The sequence below is a fragment of the Geotrypetes seraphini genome, chromosome 12 (assembly GCF_902459505.1).
Source record: "Geotrypetes seraphini chromosome 12, aGeoSer1.1, whole genome shotgun sequence".
Taxonomy (NCBI): domain Eukaryota; kingdom Metazoa; phylum Chordata; class Amphibia; order Gymnophiona; family Dermophiidae; genus Geotrypetes; species Geotrypetes seraphini.
Window position 1 is genome coordinate 37994424 of NC_047095.1, and position 14417 is coordinate 38008840.

Sequence of the window (14417 nt, forward strand, 5' to 3'; positions counted from 1 at the left end):
TGCAAGATTTACAATAATTGCTATTCACATTATGAGGTGATGACCATTACATACAGTGTGGCCAAGCTCTTTCAATTTTCATCATCACGCTTCATATTAAACTATTTTTATCGAATGCAATTGCTTGCTGTAAATATAAAGGAAATGCCAAACCTTCAACATACTGGAAGAATGCAAAAACAGAGCGCATGCAGGGCCAGTGTAATACTATGAGGTGTCCCAGGTAGACTTTCAGCACTGGGCTTGCCTGCCCCAACACCCACATATAATTAACTTTCTACAGTATATATTGTGCATTCAAAAATGTCATATTATATGTGCAAACCTCGGCATTCATATTAATAGCAAGAGAGTGAGGCAGCCATTCTTCCTTTTGAATCAAGATTTACAAAGACTAGGGGACACTTGATGAAGTTACAGAGTAATACTTTTAAAACCAATAGGAGGAAATATTTTTTTACTCTTGGAATAGTTAAGTTCTGGAATGCGTTGCCAGAGGATGGGGTAAGAGTGGTTAATGTAGCTGGTTTTTAAAAAGGTTTGGACATGTTCCTGGAGGAAAGTCCATAGTCTGCTGTTGAGACAGACATGGGAAAACCACCGCTTGCCCTGGATCGGTGGCATTTGGGTTTTTGCTAGGTACTTGGATTGGCCTCAGTGATGAGCTAGATGTTCCATTGGTCTGACCCAGTAAGGCTATTCTTATATTCCTCTGTTCCTCCTGGGCACAACAAAGGAGTTGTGAGGATGAGATATCAATAATTCAGCCATGGGTATAAAGTTCAAAGTTCACTTTATTGATAGTAGCACTGCCAGGAATCGAAGTGCTACTATCAATAAGGTAAACTTTGAACTTTACACCCGTGGCTGTATTATTGGCATCTCATCCTCACAACTCCTTTGTTTTGCCTCAATTATCTCGTCGTTGAGGCCTCCTTGGACTCCCTTTTTGGTGTCCTCTGTTCCTCCTGCCACAGTACTCTCCTGTCCCTTTCACATAGTACAGATTAGCACTGAAAGAAGAGGAGAAGCACTGGCCACAGAGTTTAGCGGTCTGGACCTGATTCTCTATTTGCTGTAGGTGGGGGAGTGCTACACATTCAAGGATGTCTTACAAAAGCTGTGCTAATTCCAAAATTTTTACCTGACTGAACAGACACTTAAACATGGTTTCCAAATGTTTCCAAATATATATTTCCTAAATACCTGCATGATAGAGGTAGTAAATTTAGTTGTATATCTAGTGTATATATAAAAGGGTGACAGGACAATTGCACGCCAGACACCAGCGCGCCGACAATCGAGCACTGACAATTTGGCGCAAGACACAAGTGCGCTGCGGGAAAACTTAGTTTTAAAGAGCTCCGACGGAGGGCGTGGGGGGGGAATTCCCCCTCTTTACTGCATACTGTTCGCGCTGCTGTTGGGGGAAGGGGTGTGGGGGGTGCAACCCCCCATTATAGAGAAAACAGAACTTTTCCTGAAAAAAATCGGAAAAAGTTATGTTTTCTCTAGAATGGAGAGTTTCAATCCCCACAACCCCCCCCCCAACAGCAGCGCGAACACTATGCAGTAAAGTGTGTGTGGGGGGGGGGGTTTTCCCCACTCACACCCCGCTTCAGAGCTCTTTAAAACTGTTTTCCCACAGCGCGCTGTTGTCTTGCGCTGAATTGTCTGCCCTCCATTGTCGGCGCGCTGATGTATCATGCGCGACTGACTATGAACCATATAAAAGAAACAGTTAACAAGCAGTCCAAGAGAGAAGTAGAAAGGTCTTTGGGTGGAGAGGCCCTACAGCAGACATTATTATAAAATCCAATCTAATTCTTCGATTTATATACTGTATCTTCTCCTAAATTAGGGGGCTCGACTCGGTTTACATAGTTAGATTGACTGAAAAAGTATCAATAATTCACATGAAGATGACAAAATTTCCCCCCAAAACAGACCAAAACATGACCAGATAGATGTATAGAAATACAATGTAGGCAGTATACAAATGCTTTAAACAAACAAACATTCTTCCCAATGTACATCATTTTGCATTTGTCCACATTAACCCACCCCTTTTACAAAATCGTGCAACAGGTTTTCGGCACCGGCCAGTGCACTGAATCCTTTGCACTGCTCCGATGGTCACAGAGTTCCTATGAGCATTGGAGCAGTGCAGAGCATTTAGCGCGTCGGCCTGCACTAAAAACCGCTCTGTAGTTTTGTAAAAAAAAGGGGAGGGGGGTTGGGATTATTTATTTACATAGACAAGTACATTAACAGCACTTACAGGAAAGCAATAGTCCACATCTTGGGAGAAGAGAAGGCATGAGAAATATTTTCAGTTTAGGAAACAATGACTTGAATGAGATAACTAATCTAACCTGGACTGTCTCATGGTTATCTTCCAAATATCACCTAACATATAAGTCTTTCAATCTGATCTGGTACGATGAAGATATAACGTGTATCAGAAAAGGTAACCATACATTTGGAAGGAAATGTAAGGAAAAAAACAACCCCAGCCCCCCCAAGCCAAAACTATATGGGCTCCTTTTACAAAGGTGCACTAGCGTTTTTAACGCACGCACCAGATTAGTGCGCGCTAGCCGAAAATCTACCGCCTGCTCATAAGCGTACATGGTGTTCAAGTGAAGTCATGTGATCACTGTGCCATTGTATTCTAAAGCATGATAATTATTACAAATGATGTCACATAGGGTATAAATCTGTTTGCCTTGTTTTCTCTCTTTGAAGAGCACTGAGATACGGCAATTTAGCGCGCGCTATTCCACGGCGTTAAGGCCCTAGAGCTTTTGTAAAAGGAGCCCTATGTTTAAGTTTAAAAAATTGCCTTCATCTGACTTGAGCACCTTTACAAACATCTGGAAAAATTTGCAACTTCTCTCCACAGAATTGGATCTCTTTTTTCTTAAAGTAACTCTTCGGCATCATAACCATCAATCTGAGAGGGACATGAAGCCAGGAGGGGCAAATGCTGAGGGATATTCTCCTAACTAATTTCTGAAAAAAGCAGTCAAATTATTCATCACATCAAAAAAAAATCTTTACCTTCTCAATGAGACATTGATTTTCTTTTCCAACCAATACCAAAGTAATTGAAACCTCCCATTATCAGTCTGTTGGTTTCCCTAATTTTTTCTTAGCTTTTCACAGTACGTTTCTTCATCTTGGTCAGGTGAACAGTAATATAATCCCACTGCTACACTCTTCCCCTTCATACATGGAACTTCTTTCCACAGTGCCATATTGTCGCCTCCCCCCTGTACAAAACCGCAATAGTGTTTTTAGCGCAGGCTGGCATTCTAGGAACTCTAAGAGGGTCAGGAGCAGCGCAGAGCATTCAGCGTGTCAGCCTGCGCTAAAAACCGCTATTGCGGTTTTGTAAAAGAGGGGGGGGGGAGGTATTTGTTCCCCAGAGAACTTTTATTCTGCTTGGCTCGATACCATCCTTTGAATACGTTACTGTCTCAGGGTAAAGGTGACTAAAGTAGCGGATCAAAAAGTGGCTGAGAGTGGCTGATTTCCAAGAAAACAGGCGATACCAACTCCCCAATACTTGGAAAGTGGAAAACAGACAGCGAAGATGAATCTGGTGTTCAATCAAGTTTCAAGTTTATTATATAATTTGACTAGCTGAAGCCCCGGCGTTGCACGGGTATTTAATTATAGCAATAACACAGTAAATGGATTAAAAAAAAGATACTTTATAGTGGTGAATGAAATTATTTTTTTACAGCTTTATAAAAAGTACAATATTCAAATTATAAAGTGAAATATTTGTGCTTTTTACATTTGTACCATTGACATGAATGGGTGAAATTTGATTTTATGTTTGTAGCTCCGCCCACGTGTGCAGCTGGGCCGCGAGACCCCCAGAACATATTACCCCAGGTAGTTGGAATTACTGTGAGAATGGCAGCTTTTTACATTTTTTCCATAGACATGAATGGGTGAAATCTGATTTAATGTTTGTAGCTCCGCCCATGTGTGCAGGTGGGCCGCGAGACCCCCAAAACATATCACCCCAGGTAGTGAGGGATCAGCATACCAAGTTTCGTTCTAATCGGTCAAGCCGTATTTGAATTACTGTGAGAATGGCAGCTGTTTACATTTTTTCCATTGACATGAATGGGTGAAATCTGATGTTCTGTTTGTAGCTCTGCCCACGTGTGCAGGTGGGCCGCGAGACCCCAGAACATATCACCCCAGGTAGTTGGAATTACTGTGAGAATGGTAGCTTTTTACATTTTTTCCATTGACATGAATGGGTGAAATCTGATGTTCTGTTTGTAGCTCTGCCCACGTGTGCAGGTGGGTCGCGAGACCCCCAGAACATATCACCCCAGGTAGTGAGGGATCTGCATACCAAGTTTCGTTCTAATCGGTCAAGCCGTTTTTGAATTACTGTGAGAATGGCAGCTGTTTACATTTTTTCCATTGACATGAATGGGTGAAATCTGATGTTCTGTTTGTAGCTCCGCCCACGTGTGCAGGTGGGCTGCGAGACCCCCAGAACATATCACCCCAGGTAGTTGGAATTACTGTGAGAATGGCAGCTTTTTACATTTTTTCCATTGACATGAATGGGTGAAATCTGATTTTCTGTTTGTTGCTCCGCCTACGTGTGCAGGTGGGCCGCGAGACCCCCAGAACATATCACCCCAGGTAGTGAGGGATCGGCATACCAAGTTTCGTTCAAAGCGGTCAAGCCGTTTTTGAATTACAGTGAGAATGGCAGCTGTTTACATTTTTTCCATTGACATGAATGGGTGAAATCTGATGTTCTGTTTGTAGCTCCGCCCACGTGTGCAGGTGGGTCGCGAGACCCCCAGAACATATCACCTTTATATACCGAGTCATTCCTATAAGGGACTCGAACTGGTTAACAAAACTTAAGATAAAATTTATTAATGGAACAATAATAAAATTAAAAAGAAAGAGGGTAAATTCGCGTTTCGTCTTTAACTAAAATACTTAAAAAGTATTTCCCTTCAACTATCAGTTAAAAAATTTCTGAAATAAATACGTTTTCAAAGTTTTTCTACAATATGTCAAAGGAAAAGAAGTTGTGATAATTGAAGGAAGATCATTCCAAATTTTTACCATATTGAATGCCAGAGAATGAGAAAGTTTACCTAAAGTTTTATTCCCTCTTACAGAAGGTAATATTAATTTATATTTATGTATATTCCTAGTAGACTGGAGGTGATAAGAATTAAAAGAAAAAGGAAGTAACAAAGAAAAAAATTCCATATAAGCTCTTAAAGACAACACGGGCACACTTAAACTGAACTCTCCAATATATCGGAAACCAATGCAGTGCCCTCAACAATGGAGTAACATGATGATCATATTTATTTTTTCTAAAAATTAGCTTGGCAGCCATATTCTGAATAAACTGTAGTCTCTTCAGATTATATTTACTCAACCCTATGTAGAGAGAGTTAGCATAATCTAAGAGCTCCTTTTACTAAGCTGCGCTAAATTGCCCCACGCGCTAGACGCTAATGCCAGCATTGAGCTGGCGTTAGTTCTAGCCCTGTAGCTCGGGCTTAGCACACACTAAAATTTTGCGCGCGCTAAAAACGCTAACGCAACATTTCAGCACATTTTAGGAAGCCCTAAATGTGCTGAAATTATAGCCTGAATCAGAATAACAAAATGATGTTGATGAAAGAAACAACGAACCCTCCATAACATCCTAGCCTAAAAAAGCATTTTTTAGATATGTTATTAATTTGATTAGTCAGGGAGAGAGTAGAATCCAAGAATTCTGGATGAAAACTCAATCATAAGGGAATCACCTGAATTTAATATTATAGATAAAGGTAAATTGTGTAAAACAGGGCCAAACCATAACAGTTTGGGGTTTTTTTTTTTGTAAATCTTTATTGAATTTCAAACTTTGACAATGCATAATAATTAAATGAACATAAACACTGCATAAAATGCACTATTAAATATACAAATAACACATGAAACAATCATTTCCCTCCCTCCCTCCCAAATATTAATACAAGAAGAACTATTATGTGAAAATAATTATAAAGAAGAAATAATTCTATCCCTCCCCTACCCCACGGATGTGTAAGGAAATCTAGTTAAAGGAGAGATAAATGACCATTATTGTGAATTAACAAATGTAGTCAATGGGCTTCACACTTTATTAAACGAACTACCAAACCACGAACAATCCACATTTATTAACAGTTTGGTTTTGGTGGCATTTAACTTCATACGCACTAAGGAAGCCCACTCTGGAAGTCTGGAGATACAGGAATTAATGTCTACCGGTACCAATTAGACTTGTTATTGGACAGCCTAATCGTACATGATTTATGACATCACAAAGCCTCCAGCCACGGCAACAAATATAAAATGACAAGGACTTAGCAAGCTAATGCAGAAGGTTAACTCAAAGATCTAAACTGCAGTTTTGTTAACAACAAAGTCTTACCGTGATGATCAGACCTCTTTCCTGAAAGTATTTAACCAGCGGGACAGTGTTCTGCTTGAAATTCATTAGTCGCCTTTGGATGGCTTTCAGGTTATCATCGGGACGTCCTTGCTGCTCAGCACGATTTTGCAACCTTTCTTTCAGTCTGTGATTGGCACATGCCAGAAACACCACTAAGTCTGGGGTGCAGATCTGCAAAGAGCGTTAATAATACAAACTGTGTTTAGCTTAGCAGACCAGCACGTGGTGAAAGCCAGAATTTAACCATTTGAGTCATACCATACTGCACATTTGGGGAAAAAAAATCTATCCTGCCAACTAATTAAAGCAGTAATTCCTCGTACAGAGTGGCAAAGCAAGAGTAAACATTTTGGGCTCCTTTTACTAAGGTGCGCTAGCATTTTTAGCGCACGCAGGAAATTACCACGTGCTACGCGGCTAGAACTAGCGCCAGCTCAATGCTGGCGTTAAGGTCTAGCGCGCGCAGCAATGTAGCGCGCACTATTCCGCGCGTTAAAGCCCTAACGCAGCTTAGTAAAAGAAGCCCTTTGACTCTTATCTTTGATTTTTTTTGGGGGGGGGGGAGTTTAAATGAAAACTGAGAAAGGATAAAAACACTCTTTGCACTTGATTAACACTTTTCCATGCTAGATCTTGCTGACACTTAGGCCCTCTTTCCAAAGGCGCGCTAAGCATTTTAGCGCGGGTTTAGCATGCGCTAAATCAACGCGTGTGCTAACCGCTAACGCGTCCATAGGATAACATGCGCGCGTTAGCGTTTAGCGCGTGTGTAGCGCACACTAAAAAGCTTAGCGCACTTTTGTGAAAGAGGGGGTTAAATATATAGCAAAGAAATCTAGAAATCTTTATGGGATTCAGATACACATTTCCTTTTGTCTGTGATTTATTTCTTTTCGACTTATCTACTGCCAGTCTTGCTACATTCGCCTCATCCCTCTCCTCAAATCACTTCACTGGCTCTCTATGCGCCTTCACGTACAGTTCAAACTCCTACCAGTATTGCTAACCTCCAAGTATGTTCATTCTGCAGCCCTTCAGTATCTCTCCTCTCTTCTCTCTCCTTAAAGACCTCCCAGAGAACTCTGTTGCCCAGACAAAATGCTTTCATCTGTACCCTTCCCCTCCACTTCCAGTTCCAGACTTTATTCGTTTCAGCTCGCTGCCCCAGCTCGTAAGCCTGGATTAAACTGTCCGTCCACCCCTCCCCTTCCTTTCCATTATTCAAAAGTAGGCTGAAAACTCACCTTTTTGAGAGGGCCTTCAAGTCATAACCCTACTCCTTTCTACCCTCTGCTCAGCGCAGTTTAACCATGCCCTCTAACTGTAACCCCTACCCTGGCATACTGTTTGACTGTCTTGATTGTTTAGATCAGTGGTTCCCAAACCTGTCCTGGAGGACCCCCAGACCAGTCGGGTTTTCAAGATAGCCCTAATGAATATGCATGGAGCAGATCTGCATTCCTGGCATCTCCATTATATGCAAATCTCTGTCATGCATATTCATTAGGGCTATCTTGAAAACCCGACTGGCCTGGGGGGTCCTCCAGGACAGGTTTGGGAACCACTGGTTTAGATTATAAGCTCAATCGAGCAGGGACGGTCTCCTTTGTGACTCTGTTCAACGCTGCGTACGTCTGGTAGTGCTCTAGAAATAATAGTAGTTTTAGTTGAAATAAAAATTAACAGCCCCCCTTTTTTTTTTTTTTTACAAAACCGTTAAAGTTATTTTTTAGCATAGGCCGCCACGCTGAATGCTTTGCAGTGCTCCCAACACTCAAAGAGTTCCTATGAGCGTCGGGAGCAGCACAGAACATTCAGTGCACCAGCCTGTGCTAAAAACCGCTTCTGCGGTTTTGTAAAAGAGGCGGGTGGGGGGAGGAAGTAACCAAAAATAAGAAAATGCCAAAAAATTGGTTCCTTTGGCCCCCCGTGGCTGACTGAACATGTGAAAAATTCAAGTTGTCCAGCGCCATTTTGAAGTACAACCCAGGAGGGGGCAGGAGCCTCTGACGTTTGCTTGTCTTTCACGCTGATCCTAACTATGTGATAAAATTCAACTGGCAAGGGCTTTGCAAAGGAAGCACAGAGTGAACACAACTGAATTTCTTTTTCTTTTCTTTCATCTACTAACCAGAATGAAATCAGAAATGCCATTTGCTGTTGGCATTTCCACTTTCATTTTAAATCAATGCACATCCCTTGATAGAGCTGATATTAAAACCAGATCATAATCGCCCACCATAGTCTTTCATGAGATGTGATGTGAGCATGCAGAGTTTCAGAGAAGAAGCTTTCTCTGTTAATTTTGAAATCCAAGATACAAACACAGGGATTTGTTAAATGCTGCAGCTTTTAGTTGAGAAGATAGTGAAAAAAAAACCAAAAACAAAAAATAAAGGAAATAAGGTGTTATTGATTTGAGAAGGACACTAGGGCCAATTTTCAAAAGGCAATCTCATTCTTGAGTCATCTATCCCCTTGTCGTATGAGGCGATAATTTGTGGTACACTACTTCATGTTAAATCTACTTTAGTCGCCTTTTCATGATCATAACAGGAATAGGGGTTCAACTGATTACTCATAATTGGAAAAACCATGATAGGATTCATTTTACTTTTTGGTGGGTAACTGTTTGTACCACATATAAGTATGAAAGGATGATGGCGGAACGTTGGGGAACTAATAAGTCCTTTAATGATATATGGAGTTCATTGACTAATTTTATTGCATTATAATTAGGGTTATGTTTCTTTCTTTTTTAATTAGATTCCTTACACATCCAGGGAGGGTGGATGGGTGGGGGGTGGGAAATGTATTTTGAGGAGTTAAATTATTTCATTATAATATTGAAATCATATCATATGTATTATTGTTTTAATAGTTAAGATAAGAAGGGGAGAAAATGATTGTTCAATGTAATAATTGTATAGTTAATAGTGTGTTTTCGGGCAGTTTTTCTGATTTACCATTTGTATTACACTATCAAAGTTTAAAAATCAATAAAGATTTACAAACAAAAGGCAATAGCCAGACAATGTCACTGAATATTTCCTCTGATCACCTGTCACTATCCAGACCAGTAGCGTAGTGAGGAAAGTTTGTGCCCAGTGTGGAGGTTTCTGGCATACCCTCAGCATTGCCATGCCATATGAGTCCCTGGTAGCTCTTCAAATCTTTGCCGACAGTGAGCAGCATCTCCTACCTGCTGCTCGTGCTGGCCTCAGCCTTCCCTTTGACATCACTTCCTGGTCCCATAAACAGGAAGTGACATCAGATGGAGGGCTGAGGCTGGCACAAGCAGCAGGTAGGAGATGCTCTTCACTGCCAGCGAAGATTTGAAGAGGGAAGTGCGAAGGTTCTGGTGCTCCTGCCATGGCAGCCCTCTGCCCCCCTCACTATGCCACTGATCCAGACAATGTCAGGGTGGTTTGTGAGTGGAGCTAGAGGTTATCTGGTTATTAGAGTTATTTGAATCTTTAGCTGTCTTAACATCTAATGCATCAAAAAATGGAGTACCTCAGGACACCCTCAAGCATCCTGTGGTAACTTGGAAATCTGCGTATGCTATCTGCTCACTAAATGCATTTTCTAATTATTTTGAGGGAGAGGGCATGTCAAGGCAGAGATTGGTTGTTCCTGTGCTAACCAGTTAATGCATCTACATTGCCGCATGCTAACTTGGATACCAAACGAGCCCTCATTTCCTACAATGGGTGGTGGTAACTACTCAGGCGGTGATTTAAAAAAAAAAAATGGCCGTAAACTAATGGCAACTTTAGTGCAAAAAAATATAATTTTTTTTTAACACCAATTGTAAAACTAGCTTTAGCATGCAAGAAAGAAGTTTCAAGTTTCAAGTTTCAAGTTTCAAGTTTACCTTTATTTGATGAATCGCTTATCACAATACCTAAGCGATGTACAATTAAAAACCATCAGAGTGTGGCAATACATTTAGTTAATAAAAATCAATTAAGAGACAGACATACATTTAGTTGACAAAAAATCACTTAAGAAACTGACAAAGATTGACGAACATGAAGGGGTGGGAAGCAAGGGAAGAAGTTACAATTTTGTTATCTGTTAAAGTTTAACATCCAAGGGTAAAAGCACATTGGGTAAAGATGGGTTAAGATGAAAAAGAAGGGTATGGAAACCTAAAAAAGACTATGTTTTATAGGTCAAATGCGTCCTGGAATAAATATGTTTTTAAAATTTTCTTAAACGCAACAAGGTCTTTTTCGTTTTTGATAAAATTTGGAAGGGAGTTCCACAGTGTGGGCGCTTTTACAGAGAATATATCATTGCGTCTTGTGCCTATGATTCTTAATGAAGGGACTGATAGCAAATTTAATGAAGAGGATCTTAAGAAACGAGCAGATTTGTGTGGGACAATCATTTTTGCAATAAATTGGGGTTCATTGAAGCTTAATGTTTTGAAAACCAAAAATAATATTTTAAAGGTAATTCGGTGAGTTATAGGAAGCCAGTGTGATTTAATTAGTAAGGGGGTAACATGATCAAATTTCTTTGCATTGAATATTAATTTTACTGCTGTGTTTTGGATGATTTGGAGACGTCTATTTTCTTTTTGAGTTATGTTAATAAAGAGAGCATTGCAATAGTCCAGTTTGGAAATAATAAGAGAGTGAATTAAAATATTGAGTGATTTTGCTTCCAAAAAAGTAGAAATTGAACGTAAGAGACGTAATCTGTAAAAACAAGATTTAACTATTGCGCTGATATGGTCATGAAAAGATAGATCAACATCGATTATTACGCCGAGGATTTTCAACTTAGATACTGATTCTAATGGGATGTTATCAAGTATGAATGGTGTTTTTTGAAATATGTCACCTTTCCAATTGAAAAGCATGGTTTTTGTTTTTTAGGTATTTAAAGCCAACAGGGTAACAGGGAACAGGGTAAGGGCGCGGTAAGGCCAATTTTTACTACAGCTTAGTAAAAGGACCCTTTTATCTAGGTAGCTAGCTGGTTAGTGGTTTCAGTATTGTTGTTAACCAGAAAGCACCACTGGTCAGAACTAGTTCTGAAAATGCAGTGCTGGCTGGTATCCAGATGGTGCAAAAGGAACAGATCCCAGACGCTCTGCTCCAAAGCAAAATCTATCTAATAGAACAATCACCTGACATGGTCCACGTTTCGCCCACTCTTGGGCTGCTTCAGGGGTATAATATCAAAAGTGGGAAGGCTAAAGGATTTACAATCCCAGCTCAAATGTACACAAATGCTCAGAAATATTCAATGTTTACAGCAGCATGGACACATTGCATATTTTGGTCTTCTTTTACAAAGCCACGTGGCAAACACTCCAACGTCCATCAATTCCCTATGGACATTGGAGTGATTACTGCAGCAGCAGCCTCTAGACGGCTTTGTAAAAGGGTGTGTGTGAGGGGGGGAGTGTTAGATGGGACTGTAAATCCTTTAGCCTTCCCAGTTATAGTATTATACCCCTGAAGCAGCCCAAGAGCGGGTGAAATGTGGACTATGTCAGGTGATTGTTTTAATCAAGAGATTTTGTTTTAGAGCAGTCCATCTGGGATCTGTTTGTTTTTGCATCACTGCTGGTGCAGATCTGAAGGGCCTTTCTGTGGTTTGCTGGTATCCAGATGCTGGTACTGACTGTCTGGATCATTTTTTATCTGCAACAGTCAGCGCTACAAGAAAAGAAAAACACTGACCACTGCGGGCTCAATATTACCCCAACTCGTATCTTCTCGAGTTAGTTGGCGCATTGTTTATATGGAATGAAAATATTCAGCAAAGACTAATGGTGGATGATTATAATCTAGGGCGCATTACCATTAAGTTGCTTGTCTCCTCTTTATGGCTTTAGAGCTTTTGTCCTCCAAGTGCCCTGCTCCTGAAAAGTAGAGGCAACTGTTAGTGGCTGCTTCTAAAAACTTCTCGAACTTTCACAATGTCTTTTTTTCAAAGTTCTGAGTGCTGCCCTGCCAGACTGTCCATAAATGGGATGGTATCCTAGGCTTCTAATCTGTCTGTTTCCATCAGCGGAGAAAAAGCTATTTTCCCACCGACCACTAACTAGCATGACTGAGGCTAATACTGCTGCTATTTGTAGCATCAAACACAGCTCTTTTTAAGCAGCATAGGAATTGCTCCAAATCATTATTTCGCCACCAGATTGTAAATACCTCCAGAGCACTATACAGCAAGCTAGGGCTAGTCTGAATAGTGTTGCAGTTTTCAAATGAGCATCTATATCAGTGGTTCCCAAACCTGTCCTGGGGAACCCCTAGCCAGTCAGGTTTTCAAGATATCCCTAATGAATATGCATGAGAGAGATTTGCATATAATGGAAGTGACAGGTATGCAAATCTCTCTCATGCATATTCATTAGGGATATCTTGAAAACCTGACTGGCTGGGGTCCTCCAGGACAGGTTTGGGAACCACTGATCTATATATTAAACCCTTGTGCCCGTTTACACACACTCCCTTGAAGTCTATATATGGTGCTGAAATTGTAGCGCTGATCAAGGATGTGCATGCAAATAAATTGTGTCTTTTTTTTTTTAGTTCCAAAATTTTATTGAAATGTTATATAGTAACATACAATAAAGCAGGAGAAACATATTAAACAAATTGCTCATAACACTATTGAACGGACACGTATCAGAACTTTAGTAAGTGTCCTTAGGCATATGTTGTTTAAAGATGCAAAGGTAGGCCCTGTTTATCTTTCCCTTCTTTGAAGATGGTATAAGGACATCTATGTTTGTCTTTCTTTCTTTGACATGAATGTTTAAACAGAGTTGTAGTGAAGTGAATTCAATTGTTTTGTTAAGCCGTATTTACAGACAGCTTTAGTTAAGAAGCTCTGCTGGTCAAGGCTTTTTCTTACCTTTTGGACTTCAATCTCTAGATAGGAAAAATGCTGATGTGTTTAAAGTTTCATGTGACCTTACGTCACATGCCATCACATGCTGGCAAACCTGATTCGTATAAATATGTGAAACTCATAATAAAAGACGGACATATTTGAAAGATGGTTTCTGGTCTTTAAGATGTGTCCCCAGGTACCTGACTTACAAATGACAGAGACAGAGAAAGTATGGGGCAGGAATTGGGACCTGAATCCTTTTCAGTTGGGGGCACGTCCGCGATGGGCAGATGATATCACCGGTATTTTGTGAGTATTTCTGAATTTTTTCTGTTCTTTAATACTCACTGGGTAGTGGTGACCTGTACCCAACCCCTTATTTTAAGTTCAAGCTTTGGGTTCTATTATGGAGTTTTTTTGGGAAAAATCTCGGGGTACTTTTGGTAAGCGCCCCTCATATATATAAGCAGCTGCCATTCTTTCGGAAAGAATGAAATTATTTATAGAACCCCCCTGCCCACTCTGTCATTTGTAAGGTTAAAACTTTTATAGAGTATAAGATTTTATTGTCTCTTATTACTGTACCTCGCTTATAAGGTAAGATAAGCGAATATTTTTGCATTGTTATATTGCTTTTGTAATGAGTCATAAAGGCACTTACTCCTAGACAAATGAGACTTGTACGGCTGTGTGTGTGTATGACATTTTTCCTTCAGCTCCCATCTTTCTGTGTCACCAATGTTTAATACTGAGGTAGGACAGGCTGTTATGTGGAATGAATTGAAAGCGCTGTTTGAATCAGTGTAAGATCTTTCCCTTGTAGTTTGTACACAAGCATTATTTCTTGTCTTCCTTTTGATCCTGCCTAATTTTGTGCGTTTCTTCTACCGGCTGCTTTCTTTGTGTTCTGTGCTGGATCATATAAAAAAAAAAAAAAAAAGAAAAAAGAAAAAGAAAAAATTCAGTTTTAAAGGTTTTCTTTCTTGTGCAGAGCAAAGCTAATCTGTTCTTTGCTTTCATTATCAGGGTCTGTGCATGAATGTTTTTGTCCCTTCCCCCA

At 40.3% G+C, this 14417-nt stretch overlaps 1 protein-coding gene across 2 annotated transcripts in view; it reads right to left on the bottom strand.

Moving 5' to 3' along the window:
- The window catches only part of AK5 (adenylate kinase 5), a 313765-nt gene that overhangs the window by 225702 nt on the left and 73646 nt on the right, over positions 1-14417 (bottom strand). For both annotated transcript variants that reach the window (XM_033917084.1, XM_033917085.1), the window contains exon 6: positions 6473-6664. In XM_033917084.1, coding sequence (XP_033772975.1) covers positions 6473-6664 — 192 coding nt within the window. The remainder of the gene's footprint in view (positions 1-6472; positions 6665-14417) is intronic.